We start from the raw sequence: 18,413 nt of genomic DNA, 5'->3' as shown, positions 1-18,413 counted from the left end.
ATTTATTCCAGACAAAAGCTGGTACATCACATATATATATATTATTCTGTATGTAAAGCCGTTAATTTGAAGTCAAAAATCAAACATATATAAGCAAAAGTATAATATTGAAACGAAACTTTTTAGTGGCTCATTAAAAATTGGGAAATTTTGTAAATTGTAACTTTTGTCTCTTCCGTTTCAACAGGTTGCTGACCCTGTGTTAGACTATTCTTTCCTGTTTAAGAGAATTGTTATATTCTTATTTTTCAAGAAGTCTGACAAACAAGAAAAGCTTAATTCCTCATCTGTCTGTGTTTGATTATATTTCTGATTTTCTATCGTTAATTATTTCTCAACACTGGGACTAGATCTAACTGGCTTGATTGTTTGACACATTTACAAAATTATTTGAATTTTCCATGAACCAGGAGATTGTGAATTCAAATTCTGCACGGCTATTTTCTGATATTGCCCACTGAAAATAAATGTTTTTTTGTTTCTTTAATTAACAGAGTTCTGCTAATATAGAAATTATTAAAATTTTTGCATGCAGTGTATAATATCTGGTTGTAACAAAATTTTTCCACCAAAAAGCATACTTATTAAAGTTTAAAAAAAAAATGAAAGCAGTACCTTTAGTGTTGGTAGTAATCACCATCCAAATCTATGATTTTCTGCCAACATTTTGGTAGTTTTTCAAAGCCTTCAGCCTAGAAACTTGGTGGTCCATATGTCCAAAAACAGATCAACCTCATTTTGGACGTCCTTTGAAGATAGCACCAGCAAGTTGTAGCTGTAGGTGTGAAAAAATGTAGAAGTCCAAAGGAAGCGATGTTGGGGCTATATCGTGGGTGTGGCAAAAGATCCTATTCGAGTCCGTATAGAGTCCAGCCAGTGAATGCAGACACGTGTGGTCTTGCATTATCTTGATGGAACATTACGTTTTTGTGCCGGAGCTTATTTCGACGTTTTTCCTTGATAGCAGTATCAACACAGACTAGCATTTTCCTATACACTTTAAATTAACTGTTGAGGGTTTTTCCTTTTTCCAGATACTCTTTGTGGATAAATACCATGGCAATCGCACCAGATACAAAGCATGAAATTTTCAATAAAACCTGATAACTTAATCACTATTAATATGTATAAAATTTTATATCAATTAATTATTTACATAATAATTTAACATTAAGTATATAAATATAATTATTAGATTTTTTACATTATTTGTAAAAAGGATAAAAAAAATTTTCTTGTTTCATGTACTTAAAAAAGTGCTGTATTATGAATCTAGTTATGAGCAATTTAGCAGTATGTGTTATATTTTATGCTATATAGGAATCAAATACGTAATCAATTTATTTCCTCCTTTTGGAAAATGATCATAAGGTAAATTTAATTCATTTCTGACCTTATTCATGTATTATTTAGTTGATTTCAAAGACTCTTACATTATTTTTTTTATTTCTTATACATTTATTGTGTTACTTTTATGTTTATTTAATTTTTGAATAACTATGAGAAGCAGCTGATGTGTCGGGGAATGGTCTTCTTATGCAGGAATTTTTAGATCTTTACTTAAAATTTTACTTGAGTTTTATTCTTGACTTGAATCATGCATCAATTTTAATTAATTAAATCTTTACTTAAATTTTTACTTTTGTTCTTGACTTAATTATGAATCAATTTTGACTATCTTTTTAGACTTGATTTTGTTTTTGCAGAGGAAGGCAATGAAACACATTTGCTTCTATTGATTATTGTGAATTAATGGGAAATTTATTTGTTCCCGTTGAAAAGTCAATATCCAATTAATAACAATAATTGTTTCAATATTTACTCTTAACATAACATTTTTACTTTTAATGAATATTTACTTTTAACAAACAAGCCTTAAAAATTTTTTTGCTTAACTGCTTTACAGTTTACTATTTTTATTAATCTTCATAAATTCTTTATTTTCTTACTTATAACCAGTGCAATTATTAGGCTTTTCAAGTCCAAAATTTCCAATTTAATTAGTTCTTTATATATGTCTGCATTTTGTTTCACAATTGTTTTCTTTTTCTGCTTCATTGATTTTTTCTTATATATATATATATATATATATATTATTTATTTTTCATACTCTGCACTTTTTGCATTTTTACTGCATTTAATCACTGTTACTTTCTGTCTGCTGTTAAGCCTTCTGTGTATTATTACTATTATTATTACAACTTATTTTTAAAAATAACTGAAAATTAAAGGCATTGAACATGTTACAAATTATTCTGTCTATTACAAGATCAGTAAATGATGCAGGATTCTTACAGGATGCAATTCGTATCATCTACTTTGTCTACACTGATTGGCTTAGTAGCTCAGAGGAACATAGATACAAAATCTTTCTGTATAAATAAATGCTGATATGTTCGATACATCTCCTCATGTAGATGGGGTTTAAGGGATTATGAATATGAGATGAATGCATCTATTATTTTAATTTGACCTGTGGTGACATTTTGAGCTTGCTCAACATACTATTATTTCACTTTAAGAATGTGCACTGTGGGGGACAATAGTATAAGAGAATTTCTTACCTAATAAATAGACTTTTGGGTAGGCATGGGAATTAAAAATTTCTTATTCCTGATGGGAATTTGAATTTAAGCTTACTGATGTGATAGCAGTTTCCACTAAGCACTAATAAAAATCAGCTTTATGTTTACAAATTTTCACAAACATTCAATATATTCCTGTGAAAATTTACAAATATAACGCTGATTTTTTGATTAAATAACCATGTTAAATTCATATTTGTTCAGCATGTTATTTTAACCTAAATTAAAACCATGCATATGTTTTAAATAACAATAAATCACTATGCTATAGACGTTATTCTGAAAAATACCACATTGTGCCATCAAATAAACATTGTCAAATCCCTTATTAGTTGTTGAAATTTTTCTCAGTTTATCTTAGAGTAAATAACAACCGTATTAAAGTATCTCTTAAATAAGCTTAAACAAAATTTTCTTCAGCTGCAGTTCATTTGCTAATACTCATGAATTGAACTGAAGCATTATTGTTTTAATTTATATGCTTTTTATATTAATACATCTGCATAGTTAAATATTTTGTTGTTTGTAATTTTATTTTCAATACAAAGGCAATAAAATAGTTTTAAAAATTCTTATAAAATAGAGTTTAAGTTTGAAATTTAATATATTTTAAGCACTTAGTGATGGCTGATCATATGCAATCATGAAATATTTTAATTGTATGTTTATTCCCCTTTACTCCAGAATATTTTATAATTATTGAAAAATCCAGAAACATTTTGCATGAATGTTAAAGGTAAGTGCTTGTGCATGGTTAGTTACTAAGGCAACTATTATTTATTAATTTTTAAATAACTTGACTATGCCTATCATGATGTGTTAATAACAATTAATATATTTTTCTCTCATTTGTTATTCCCTATGACATTTATGATTTTGCATCAGCAGAAGATTATTGTTTATATCCATTCAATAAAACATAGTGTTTACCCTTCAAAATATTAGTCCTAAGTAAATATTATTTATCTTCACCCTCCAAATAATTTGCACAAACCTTATTGTGATAATTTAAAAAACAAATCATGTTTACTATACGATCACTGCCATCAACATGTATTTCTGTCTTTGTACATTGTAAAAGATACCTCTTAAATAATTCTCTTCCAGTTTTTTTATCTATGCAAAATGTTAATGTACTGTTATGAAAAGGTGTATTTTTTCAATATTTATTAATTTTGTGTTTTGCTTAAAGGTTGCTCAGTTATCAAAATTCCGTGAAGGAGGTGGTCTTGGTATTAGTTTAGAAGGCACCGTAGAAGTAGAGGATGGAAAAGAAGTTCGTCCTCATCATTATATAAGATCCATTTTACCTGATGGGCCAGTTGGTGTCAATGGCCGCTTGCAGGGAGGGGATGAATTATTAGAAGTGAGTGCAAGTTTTGTAACTCATATTCAAAACTGAGATAAACAGGCTGAACATAAACCTGATGTTATTTACTGAAATAAAGTAAACATAAATTTATTAATATTTTCCATTTTGTTTGCCTCTGATTTCTTTAATTGAATATTGAAAATAGCATATAAATAAATTTTCCTATGCTTTACCCTATTTATATTGCTGTGTGGTATAATTTTTGTTTTTATGACATCTAAAATACATTTTTATAAGAATATTCTTCAATTTTAGTGTATTGGATTAATAATTATTTCCCAGTTAATAGTGTTTGGGTTGATACAATATGAAACATTCTGCCAGTGAATAGATTATGTTGAGGATTGATAAATTATGCTAGATTCAAATTAGAGTTTCACTTGAAATATTAAGTATTATTCATATCATTACATTAGTTACTGAAAGCATTTTGGAAAAACTCTATTATAAAAGTTGTATTTAAAAAAATAAAAACTAACTGAAAATATTCAAGAATTTTAGAATTCTGTGAGACTTTGTTTACAACCATCAACACACTAATTGAATTTTCAAATTTATGCTTGAAAAACATTAAACTTATAACTGTGTTCAACAAATCATGATATTTAGCTGTATAATTTGTGCCATTTTATGATTTATAGTGTTAAGTCTTATGCAGTTGTAGTTAACACGAAGACCAAAAGATTAGCCAAGTTGGTGAAAGCCCATAAAATAAATCAAACTTATGTGAACTCTAAGTATTATGTCCATCCAGTCACTCTAGAAACATGTTTCACTTCTATTATTTGGAGAAATGACTTTGAACTGTGATTATTCTTCTTATACTTTCCCCATTTTTTTTGCTACTGTGTTGGCAGTACAGGAAATTCCATATATACTGTGGAATCAATTATTAAGCTTGAACATATCTTTAGCTGCATAATGCAGTCATGATATCATGTAGCAATGGGATCACCACTTCTGCAGTGGGCTATTTTACCTTTGGATGATTTAAGCCTAAATATTCCTGTTGAAGCCCATAAAATAAATCAAACTAATGTGAACTCTAAGTATTATGTCCATCCAGTCACTCTAAAAGCATGTTTCACTTCTATTATTTGGAGAAATGACTTTGAACTGTGATTATTATCCTTATACTCCCCCCCCCCTTTTTTTTTTTTTTTTTTTTTTGCTACTGTGTTGGCGGTAAAAGAAAATTCCATATATACTGTGGAATCAATTATTAAACTTGAACACATCTTTAGCTGCATAAAGCAGTCATGATATCATGTAGCAATGGGATCACCGCTTCTGCAGTGGGCTATTTTACCTTTGGATGATTTAAGCCTAAATATTCCTGTTGAAAATACTAATATAATTGTTGACTTAATGGAGTTTGGGAAAATACCCTATAATTTAAAACTGGATGAAAATAGAAAAAAAGACACACTAGATATTTTTTTAAAAACAAATACCTTGTCACTATCAGACAATAGCTATCTTGAACCAGAATGGATAAATGTATTTACAGATGGTTCTAGAATGAATAATGCTGCTAGTGCAGGTGTATATTGTAAACTGTTTTCACAGTATGCCCCCAGTGGGTCAACATTTTTCAAACTTTGCAGAAGTTTATGCAACTTTTTTGGTTGTGTCTTATGAAGGCCATCATTTTTGTTGATTCTAAGTCAGCCATAGAAACAATAGCTCTTCAGCACCACTCTGAGCCTCTTCTTGTGTCAAAAATAAAATGAGATATTAGGAAACTAAATAGGAATGGTAAAACTGTAGATTTTCAATGGATACCATACCACATAGATATTAGTGATAATGAAAAAGCAGATCTCTTGGCAAAGGGGTTTACAGAGTTATTTATTGAACAGAGTTCCATTCCTTTGTATTCCCTATCTGAAAGAGAGTGGTGTAATTGTATTCGCATTTGAGGTATTACAGTCAAAAGTCTTGTTGGGACGATTCCGGATTATCGGTTTTTCCGGATTATAGATCATCAGTTTAAATCTGGGAAGATGGCATGCAGAAATTATAAAATTAAAAATATGAAACCGTAATTTATGAAATAAAGAGCCATTATGATCTAAACAGTATCAAAATTTACAAAAAAAAAAAAAAAAAAAAGCTTAATATTTATTTGTTTACTTTATTAAGCATTTCTTTCAACGTGCACATGCGTAAAGCGTACATTACGCATAGTCGAAATTAGAAAATTGCAACCAGAAAACTATTTTATGTGTATTCGTGATATTTATAAGGACGAGGAAATTGATTTAAATCATATTGGAGTACATCGAGATGAAACACTACATTTAGTAAAGAATTATAAGCCGAATAAAATCAAAACATCTGCCCTAAAAATAAGGATAGTGCTGACAGATCAACTTCCAGTTCATCCCCCCTGCAGAGCAGCATGAAATTGATAAACAGATTTCGGAATGGTTAGAGAAACAAAGAATATGCCTTTATCAATTTTTTGCAGCAATTCCACTTTTTGTTTGATAGACATCGAAACATGCTTTCGCTTTGTAGATAGATCCTTTGGCAGCTCCAGAATCGGAAATTCTTTTTGACATAATCAAAAGTTCAAGCTTACTTTTATAAAATTGCTCTAACAGTCTGCAAAAAATAATAACCGGATCCAGTTAGAAGATTAAGGAAAAACGCAATCTGCAACATTAACTGAAATAGATAATTAGATAATTTTAGTTTAGCTTATATCGTCTGTTATACATTAAATGTGCATGCGTAAACATATTATGCATTTACACATGCGCAGAAAATTTGTACCGTTGAGGTCCGGATTATAGATCATTCCAGATTATGGATGTCCAGATTAAGGACTTTTGACTGTATAAATGTATATCTGTGTCATAGTCCCGTACATGCTTTAAAATGGTTTTACAAGTTTCTCATTAATTTAATTTTTTGTTAAAAAATTATAAAATTTTAAAATGTTCTGGTTACCTGAGCTTTCCTCTCAGCAGAATGCCAGAAAATCCGTCTATTGTTGTATCCTCCTTTTTTTTGTTATTGCATCCCCATTTCTTGTATAACTTTGATCCTCTATTTTTATTTTCACAATTTTCCTCTCCCACTATCATTTTGGTATTTCTTGACTGATCTCCTTATCATAGTATCTTTTTTTTTTTTTTTAACCAAAATTCAGCAAGTGTTACTCACCTCTGCCTTCCTTCTCCTGAGGTTGTTTGTTGTACTGGCTGAGATCTGTACTGCTCATTTGGCTTATGAGCTGGATTCATGATTCACATTATCCATGCAGATTATATGGTAACCAGCCTTTAAACCTTAGTTCTTTTATTTCCACCTATACTTTGTTTGTTGAGATTAATAAGTCTGTTTACCCTAAAATGAGTTGAAAAAAGCAGGACTTAAGGCTAGACTTTTGAGTTCCCCTTAGAGGAATGTCTCTTGAAAACCTGCTCCTTTTGCCAAATAAAGAATCAAGCCAAAAAGATAAGCCATAAAATAGGTAATTGAGGAGCTGTAAACATGTAAATTATTATTATTATTATTAATATTATTACTATTACCTCTGCCTTCATAAAGTTTACAAGCATACCTATTAGCCATCTTTTACATATTTTATTGATAGCTAATCTCCTGCATTTTCAATTTTATTGTGTAACTCTACAATCTTTACAATTAGTTCATCAATCTCAATGTATCAGAAAGATAGTGTGCCTTTCAACTTCATACTCTGTTTAAGATTTCTTTTATAGTTTAATTGCCTCTAATGATTGCCACCCCTATCTCGGTACAAAGAGCATGTAGCCTTCATGTTCAGTGATCAAGGCTCAGAAATCTGAACAGTGCAACACGGTCCTCTGTCTTTTGTCCCTTTTGCTTAGTGTATGTATATATACATTGAATGAACTGAAATTCATTGAAATCGGGAAAAAAAAATGTTCTAATACTTGCACAATACCTGCAAAATAAGAGAATAATAATTTATTTACTAAAGAAATATTGATTATATTATCTCCTAATATAAATTTAGTAGAATATATCAAAATGAGAAGTATGAAATTTAATTCTGAAATTTTTTCAAGGGACTTGAATTTAAATCATGAAATAAATTCCTAAAGTCCCTTTGAAAATTTTTATTCCATGATTTAAATAAAAGTCCCTTTAACAAATTTTATTACATAATGTAAATTCAAGTCCCTTAAAAAATTTTTGGAATTCAATTTCATACTTCTGGGTTACCTCATTTTGATACCTTCTACTAAATTTATATATCTTTTGTGGACACCTCTGTTCAGTTGTTGATACCATCACCATTCTGTGCAGTTCCATTATGAAATTCTGATTTGTCCTGATATCTCTTTTCCCAATTCTTTATACGTGACTTAAGCTGAAGGGAAAACTGTTGCATATTTCTGAATTTAATCTGCTTATGTAATATTTTGCTTAAGATTTGAACTGTATTGAATAATATTAGTATTTTCAGCATACACATTTAAATTTTAAATAACTTGTTAGTAATATATTATTTTTTCTAAACCTTAGATCATTTATTTATTCTTTTCATCTAATCATAATTTCTCTTCTCGTTTACTTGTATGTATTTTGGCCCACTAGTGGCTGAGCAGTAGTGTCACTGAACACTGGTAGTTCGGACTGAGGTTCAAATCTTGATGAAAAGGTTGACTGCATGGATGTTTTCTTGGCTTTCCTCATGTGTAACATGTATATGAGCTAGTTTCCCTCAGAAAGTCTTCCATGAAGGCATCCCTTCTCTTAGGCAGAAAGTCTTTGAGTGCTTTGCCATCTGTATCCTTCTGTGAGGTATTCAATAAATAGTTTCTTCAGAAATACCCACCAACTGGAACAGCTCTGGGGTTTATACAATGGCTTCTTACTTATGGCATCTATAATTGTGTCAGTCTTCAAAAATTTATGCTCATCTGTCAGCATGAAAACTGAATTCTGTGTTAGTAGTCTCAAACTTACAGAGGTAATTTCTTTTCAAGAAACACTTTTCTAGTTTCTTTGCATAATTTGTTCCTTTATAATAGATAAAATATTGACATTTAATTGACAGCGCCAAATATTCCCCTAGTGGTGACTTTTGGAACTAATTTGTTTTCTCGCGGAATCCTTCGTCCTCCGTCTTGTTTAATCTTCCTACAAAATGTAGCATCATTCTCGCAAATAGATAGCGCTACAGAACACTGTGAGCACTGTCAGTTTAATTATGGCCACCCGGTATGTATGAGCAAGAAGTCCTCCACAAAGGTGTCCTTTCCCTTAGGTAGATAGCCCTCGCATGCTTTGCCATAATTAAATAAACTAATCCATTAAACATAAGCACTGAATTTATTCAGAATAATTTTTTGTTAAGTTTAGAATAGATTTGAATTTGAAATAATAATTATTTAAAGTGTTGCCATTCTGCTAAGTTTTACACTTTTAAACTTTAATGATAATTTATTTATGTGGACTTTTGATTTTTGTTGTTTAATTTGTAAGTTTATTTTATTAGGTAAATGGAATAAAACTGCTAGGCATGAACCATCATGGTGTGGTAGCTACTTTGAAAGAACTTCCAATGCATGTGAGAATGGTATGTGCTCGTCAGTTGCTACCTGCTGAACAGGAGATACTTCCGTCCTTGAGCCAGGCCAACTATTCTCATCCGTACCACATGGAATATGACTTATCAACTGTTCCTGATTTTGTGGGCCGTGGTATGCTTTCTGGACCTTTTGGGGGCAGCCTTACATCGCTTACACAAACATCTGAAAGATTAGTCAAAGCAAAATCTGATGGCTCTCTCGCTATTGGAACTTCAGCAGCTTCTTCACCCCCTATGGAGGCTGCTCTTTCTAAATTAAAATCGAGATCTCTAGAACCTCTCACTGGGCTAGCTATGTGGAGTAGTGAGCCTCAAATTATTGAATTAATGAAAGGAGACAGGGGATTAGGTTTTAGCATCCTTGACTATCAGGTAAGCATCAATGTGAATATATAATTATTTTTGCATGTTTTAAATTGTGATTATTTTCTTGTTGTCAGCCAGTAGCATTATTTGTTGGCATTCATAATTCAATAAATTCAAATCTGAATGCTAAAGTGAAGAATAATTCCAGATTTTTAAGACATCCTCTGCTTAATTATGATCTGCCATGATCTCTTTTGCACTGAACTTAGGAAGGTAAACCTTGAATGCTTTGCTTAAATTTAATAATCAAATGAAATCTTCCATTTCTGTTCTTCCCTTTCCTTGCGAAAAGTTTGACCTGTGTTTACAATAGCAGCAGGTATTTTTGCTTGATATTAGGGTCCATATGTAATCCTGTTAAGCTTGCATATCTAGTAATTGTTGATTTTTGTTAACAGTTTATATGAAGCAGATTTATTATCTCATTATTTTCAAAAACTGTAATTCATATTATAAAGTACTTAATTTTTAACTCTTGTTTATTGTTTTGTATTCTAATGTCATGCGTTTTAATCTTTGAAACTAATTTTATTTTGATGTGAATGCTACACAGAATTTGATTCTCACTCATGAGAAATTCAATCTTTCATGATTTCATAATTCCTTTCATAATCTGTCTTTTTTCAGTGTGTACATTAACCAGAAAACCCAGAAAAAGTTGTAGCCTGTAGGAAAATTTTGACAGTTAATGAATTAGTAAAGGGAATGATAGATTTATACCTCTTAAATGCTTTTAATTTTTTTCCATTTTGGCAGTAAAACTGATCTTTCAAGACAGCCCGGAAATTTATTTACTAAAGGATCAATTTATTGTAATTTATGCTTTAAAGTAGTAAAATGTTATGTAAAAAATTTGATTTAAGATATCAGCTTTGTGCTTGTATTTTAAAACTCTGTCGAAGTATTACTAAATAAGAACTGTTATGTGCAAGGGAAAAAAGGAAGTTTCCAAGAAAAGGTTTGTTTTTAATTTGCTCCTAGAGCTTCAGCTTTTCTCTTGCTTGGGGGATGTAATGAAACTTTAAATATCAGTGGTTAATAAAATAAATAGAGGTTAAAACAAAGTATTGTAATTGCATTTTATTAGACAGTAACTTACATTCTTAGTTTCAAAGTAGATTATGAATACAGAGGCTGTTTGTACATTTTTATAGATGATTTTGCTTTGCTGTTTAAAAAAATAACAATAAACAAAAAAAAAAAAAATAATAATAATTATCGTCTGCTACTTTAAAGATTTTGTGTTCATGCAAAATGTCACTTTTAAAAAAGCATTGGGTGGAAGGCTATATGTATGTTCATTCCGAAGAAAATTATGCATATCTAGTTATTAAAAAACGTTGTGAAAGCCATGGTTTTTCAATATCTAAAGCTATGATATGTATTGTCGACAGCAAAGGGGGAAAAATGTCAAAATTTCGTTTCAAGTACAAAAATTGTTCCAAATAAGTATCTAAGGAAAAATGGAATGTTTCAAATGTTGCAAAAGAATTATTTTTAATGTTAAAAGAAAATCTGTGAAGTCAAAGGACAGTTGCAAAATCAGTAAAATGCTCAGTCTCAACTGTAAACAAAGTGATTAATGCAGATTTGAGTCTTAAAAAAAGCAAAAAAAAAAAAACATAATGTGCATCATCTTTTTCCACCACATATCACCAAACACAGAATGCACTGAATTATTTATGAGAAATATTTATCTGGACAAAAATGGAAAAGTGGTGTCACAATAGACGAATCTTTGGTGTACTGAACTGACACGATTTTTAATATTTTATAATTTGTTTCTAAATCCCATAATCAGGCAAGTTTTCTGCAGTTGATTTTCTCTGAAGTAATCTCTTTGATAAAATAAGCAATTTTGTGTACATATTTGAAATGTTTTATGTGATGAAATATACTTACAATTTCCTGATACATCTTTTAATACAAGATGCTATTGCAAGTAGTTACGCTATATTTCTTTACAACTTATAGAATAAAAAAAGGTTTTTCCAAAAAATAAATAGTTGCTTCTTCCGTATTATTTATTTTCTTCTTTTTCTGTATTATTTCTTTCTTATATATTTCATCAAAATTTTTTTTGTCCTTAAAAAAAGCTGTTCCAATTTTAGTCATGTTAAAAAGCTGCACAAATATATTTATTCCTAGAGGAAAAACCTCGTTATTCTCAAAAAAGGGCAAGAAAGATATTGCAGTGTCATAAAATTACATATTTCTTATTATATGTTAATGGCTGAATTCATATATAGCAACTGTATTCTTCAAATGTTAATATTTTATGTTATTTTAGAGGTCTTAAACTTTTTTAGGTTTATTATTATAATTATTATTAGACCCGGTGGTGCAGTGGCTAGCGCATCACGCTGCAGCACCACAAGTCTGGGATTCGATCCCCAGGCTTTGCAAGGTTCACTCAGCCTTCTATCCCTTGAGTGAGTCGATAAAATGAGTACCAAGTTCGCATGCGGACTAAATACCGGGGGTCCTGCGACAAGCTGACCACTTGTTCAGGACATATGCTCATGCTGTGGCCCACGGTCAAGAAAGCAAATTTCGGGGCACTGAAGACTTTGGCCCACTATGGTTGTTATGCCACTGAGTTTAGTTTAGTATCGTTATTATTATTATTATTGTCTTAAATTTTTACCGTACATTTTTTTCTTTCTTTTTTTTTTAAAATTTAATGTGAATTTTAGCATTAATTAAAAAATGTATAGATCATCTGTATATATATTTCACCAAAATTTATATGGAGAAATACAGTAAAATGAGCTGAATGTTTAATGAATTTATTTTTTTAGAAAAGTTTGTAGCTTAGGGATTCCACCATTGGCCACATAATTAGGTTACTGAATATTGATAGTTTAACATGAGCTTGAACCCACACAATGGGTTAGCTACCTGGTTAATTTTCATAGTTTTCTCCATGTGAAATATGAATATGAGTGAATTTTCTCTAGAAAGCCTTCCGTGAAGGCATCCCTTTCCCTAGATACCCCTTATGGGCTTTGCCATAGTCAAATAACCTCAACCTCCTAGCTTAGGAATTTTTGATTTTTTTACATACTTCATTTGAATTTTCTTGTAGGGAATTGTTACAAATCAAATGAAATATAAATAAGTGCTTCACTTTCAGAGGAAAATTATTTTTTTCTATGAACTGTCATAACTCTTTATTAAAAGTAATGTAAATTTGTCTATTTATTGATAATGAAAAAAAGTGTGTGAAAGAGAAATTTTGAATAATATAAAATTCTTTTAGGCCTTAGCAAAGTAAGTATCCACCTGCATTTAACAAAATTATGTATTGCTGTAATTCATGTGGTATAATCTGAGCTGCTCCTATCATGCATCTGCGTTTGTACTAACTGTATTGCATTTTGCATCTATAATCCCTTGCTGTTTGATTCCTGCTAGATATTGCAAGACTCTACATAACTTGTTAATGATATTTTGTCTTGAGAATGCATTGCTCAGACTTCGCAAACAGAAGAATTTTGCTTTTTAGGGAATATTTCCTTTATCAATAAAGGCAAACTCCGAAGAAGTTTTTGCTTTTAAGCCAGCTTAGTTTGTTATGATCAGGATCTTAATCTGCCTGAATATTGGCAAAGGGTGCAGATGCTGCCTACTTTTCATAATAATGGTCGACTTTTCCTTTTGTTTAAAGTAATTACTTGTTCATGGGGTGATCCTAAGGTGGGGGAACTTGATGAGAAGCTCCATGCAAATAATATGAAACTAAAGTTATGAACATGTATTCATTATTCTGCATCCATAACGATGCATAAATTCTTGATTTTTGTATTGATTTAAATTTAATTAAATTAATTTAATTAAATTAATTAAATTTTAATAAATTAAATTTTTCTAAATTTAGGGATTAATTATTTCTGCAAAATTTTTTTATTTTAAAGGTCATATTTCACAATCTGGAAACAAATATCTTTAATTATTAATTTATGCAATTAATTGTTCTTCAGTTTTGCTTCTAAATTTCACAAGGCATTTCCTTTTCTTAGGATCCCATGAATCCAAATGAAACAGTGATAGTTATTCGAAGCTTAGTGCCAGGTGGAGTAGCTCAGCAAGATGGACGTCTCATCCCTGGAGATCGACTACTCTTTGTCAATGATATTAACTTAGAGAATGCTAGTCTTGATGCTGCGGTGCAAGCGCTGAAGGGTGCACCAAAGGGGGTCGTTCGTATAGGTGTTGCCAAGCCCCTCCCCCTGCCCGAGAGTGGCCAGAGTGGACAGGTGAGTGACACCTTTGTCTCTCGGGTGGGAGGGGGGAAGGGCCTTTTGGCTGGGGGCATGCCATCATCTTTAGTCAAATCTGAAAGTTTCTAAAGTACTTTTCTCTGAGGAAGGTTAATCTTTCTTTAGATTTTTAAAGCTAAACAATCAACAAGTACAAAGCACAATACTAAATCTATAGGCGTATTATAAAAATATGAAACACACATGGCAGCTATTGACATATGTTGTATTAGCATGTAGTAAAATTTGAATGTTCAGATTTTAGTATTCCCAATTCTATTTTGGGATATTTCGCTCAATTCATAGATATTAGTCGACTATTTAATGAGGCATTAAAGTAGTGAAATTTAAAAAATATCCAATTCTTAGTTAGTTTAACTATATTTTTCAGCAGTTATATAGACATTTAATTTCATTTAAAATTACTTGAAATATGGCACCTTTTTACTGTACATCTTAATTTGAGAAGCACATGCACCGTGTTGCACAAATATTTTGTATCAGAAAGCGCTTTTCTGTTATAAACTTCTGATTTTATTTGGTGGTATTTTAAATTTAAATGTACATGAACTATTATTTTCATCCTATGAATTATACTTAATTTTTAAAGATCACAATTTCTGAGAAATCTACTGAAAGGTTTGTCTTTCTTTTGATGAAATTTTACTTCATGAATAAATGTTTTTTTCAAGTGGTATTTATGTAATTTTAATATATACGTGTAATTTTAAAATCAATGCATTTTAGTACTTGACGTCTTAATATAAGTTTCTTAAAGGCAATCTTGAAATGTTTATTTTGTGACATTTCAAATTACCTAAATTTCATAATTTTTAATAACTGCTTATTTAATGGTAAAGGGTTATGATTCTTTATCGGGTACTATACTTTTTAATTATTAAAAAAAATCTAAATCATGTTCACTTTTTTTTTTGGGGGGGGAGCAGCCTTTTTGAAATTCAAATTTTAATTTTTGTTTTGAAAAACAAAGTTTTCAAAAAGGAACTTCTAATATGTTTTCAGTTTTCTAGCATTGAAAATGTATAGATAAATATTGCATTTCTCTATTTACTTTTTGACATAAGGATGAGCATATATAGATTTTACTTTTCGATGTCTGATACTTTTATCAGTACTTATAAAGAAGATAAGCAAATGTATGGGTCAAAATTGTGTTTTCATAACCAAATACTGTAGACTTTCTTTTAAAAATGCTGTAACAATTTTCGTCCTGTGTGTAAATCATGTTCCTGTACTTTCATGTTAGTAGCCTGTTTCATTTATCAATTAAAAGTTCTTGAACATATGTATTTTTCCTACCATCAGAATAACCATTAAGTAACCTAATATTAGTATCTGCCATGCTATCAAAATGCATTGATGATGCTTAAACCATACATATATTCCATCATTTTCCAAATACAGAGGCTTTGTGTTATGTTTGAAATTTTTTTTAATTTTAAAACTAGAAATATATGATATTTTCATAAGTATATGTGGAATTCTTTTTGTTAAATTACTGAAGACTTAATGAAATAACATTCACTGTGATAAAAGTTTCCAGTAAATACTTTTTTGTGCTCACATTTTTAGAATAGCATAATTTTTTAAGGGTTTGAATTTGTTCTGATAAATTTACTTGAACTATAGAATTTAGCTAATAAAATTTATCATGAAGGGCAGACTATTCTGTTATTGAACTCTTTGTGTGCTTACCTCTTCCACTGCTTGTACTGTTATGCCTTTATACAGTGTGCTATAAAAATGCTTCCGTCTTTATAAAGAGATTATCCAAATATTCTTTTTCATGAAAGAGAATTTGAGACTAAAAAATACTTGTTTAAAAAATTTTAGCATTTCATATTTGTGAATTTTTATTATCTGTTTTTTAAAAATTGTAAGTCTGTATTATTGTAAGCAATTAACCTATCCATAAAGAGCATTTTTTGTCAGTTTTTGGAGTGATATGCTTTATTATCATGTTCACATGTTTATATTTCTTGAAAAGGTAAAAATATATATATATTTGTGTGTATTTAACTAAGTTATTAACAAAAAATTTCCTTTCATTTAGCACCAATAAAAAAGTAAAGAATCGGTCTCTTTTCTTTTTAAGATGTGAGGCATAAAGCATTTCAAAGAAATTAAAAAAAGTTACTTAATTTTTAGATTCCATTCTTTTCTTTTTGAATCAAAATTATTGCATTTAATCCATCGTTTAGTTTTGTCTGTTCTCAAATTCTATAAAATTGAAAGAGCTTTTTAACTTTTACATTTCTAAATTGAATATATACAGATCTTTATTATGAGGTTGTATTCAGGTTGTAAAAGCATATATCGTAACATTTAATAGGTTGCTGTGAAAATTTACATGTGATATATTTTTGTTTAGATCTGAACTTTGTGAAATCCTTGTTTTGTTGTGTAACAAGTGTTTTCAGTTCTGGTGTTTGTTGAACAGTGTCATTTGTTGAAATGTTCATCCTTGTTTTTGTGTGAACATTTTTGAAAAGTGATGTAAATGTTCTCTTTGGGTATTAGCACAATGTTTTGGAAAATAAATATTATTTGTTTAATTCTGGTCTTTTCTTGCTCAGATATATAGTTTTATCTCTGTTTTATTCTCTTTTCTACCACATAAAATACAGTATTATGTAACATAACATATAATTATAAATGTTAAAGCCATACTTTAACACATTATTCAGATGTCTTCTTATCTAAAATTTAAATCTCAATGTTTCAAACTATGTAGAAATTTTATTTGGTCTTACCCATCTCTTGACCATGTAATTTAATTCTTTTGTTTATTAGTTGAATTATATTTATTGCAAAATTACTTCATTAATTATGTTAGTTGTCTTTCCAAATGATAAGAAGGTTTTCCAAGTTATTTGTGTTTAATAGGTCAACGATTTTGCATGGTTTTTGGGGCTTACATGCCACTGTTCTGAGAACTTCATTTTCAGACCAAAGAATTTTTATAATAATCAGTTAATCCACATGTTTTTAGCTATAAATATTTTTAAATAATTATATTTTTTAATAAATGCCTTACAAGAAATAATGACCTTCAGACAGCCTGAGTCTTAAGTGCATAAAATAGTTTTTGAAGAGTGCTCACATCCACTTTTAAAAAAGAAATTATAGTTATTGTAAGCAAAAGTTATCTGTCATATGCTCCTTTTTTTGTACAAACAGGACATTAATAAATTTAGAAAAATTCAAAATCATTTATTCTACATGGATGAAGACAGTTATGTGTTTCAGACATTATTATTCTGACAGTATGTTGTATGGAGCGTAATAAATAATTTACAATTATAATACATATGCAAATTTTTATTATCTGTATGATTTCTTATATATTTGGTTAGTGCTTGTAAACGTTTTCACTTCACAAAAATTAAATTTTCAAAATAATCTTACAGTATCAAAATCACCTTTAAACCAAGCTATAATGTATTTACAAAATTATTTTGTAAAACATCATTAAATTAACAGGATATCTGCTGTGATATATGAAATTTATCACAGGTTTTGCAAGGAAAGTTTTATTGGATAAGAGAGGAAAATATTCATGGCATGGTTACATAATATACAGAAAGAACAAAGTGACTTATTGATGAAAATTCTATAGGTTCAAATTTAAAGCTTATACATATTCTGTCTTCTTTTGGCATGTTTTATTCCCCCCCAATGATGTGTGATGTTGATAATTTAACCCAGATATATATATAATAAAATAACAGAATTTTTCAATTTTGAATGTATTAGATGTTGGGAAGAAAGGATAAACATTATTGTAAAAAGAATTTTCCTGGCATATATTTATCTTAAATCAAAAATACAAATTGCATGCACACTGTATAATTAACACATGTATAATTTTGTATGATAAATAAACACATGTATAATTTGTAACACATGTATAATTTTGTATGATAAATAAACCGTTCAAAAAGTTTCCTTTTGTAGATGTAATAAATGAGAAGAACTAAAATATTTATCTGAAAATATTGAGTATATTTGCTACTGAATTACCAGCTGCAAAATAAATAAAATACTAGTTAATTGTTAATAGCTTATGAGTAATTATGATTCCAAATACCAAAAGCTTACTTTAAAAAAATAAAAATCCTAATGTGTTTAAACATTGTAGATTGGATATTTTTAATTATAAATTTCAGTACCTCATAGTGTCAACACTGTTTAATTAACCCACTTAAATTTAA

At 29.5% G+C, this 18,413-nt stretch overlaps 1 protein-coding gene across 11 annotated transcripts in view; it reads left to right on the top strand.

Moving 5' to 3' along the window:
- The window catches only part of LOC118192223 (multiple PDZ domain protein-like), a 1,451,385-nt gene that overhangs the window by 787,775 nt on the left and 645,197 nt on the right, over positions 1-18,413 (top strand). For all 11 annotated transcript variants that reach the window (XM_085818535.1, XM_085818539.1, XM_085818542.1 and 8 more), the window contains 3 exons: positions 3,778-3,951; positions 9,458-9,922; positions 13,939-14,175. In XM_085818535.1, coding sequence (XP_085674661.1) covers positions 3,778-3,951; positions 9,458-9,922; positions 13,939-14,175 — 876 coding nt within the window. The remainder of the gene's footprint in view (positions 1-3,777; positions 3,952-9,457; positions 9,923-13,938; positions 14,176-18,413) is intronic.

Source organism: Stegodyphus dumicola, chromosome 6 (assembly GCF_044657685.1).
Source record: "Stegodyphus dumicola isolate Sdum_Otavi_A_Nest chromosome 6, ASM4465768v1".
In the NCBI taxonomy this organism is placed as follows: Eukaryota; Metazoa; Arthropoda; class Arachnida; order Araneae; family Eresidae; genus Stegodyphus; species Stegodyphus dumicola.
Note: the sequence above shows the minus strand (reverse complement) of the source record. Positions and strands in the feature narration are given on the sequence as shown.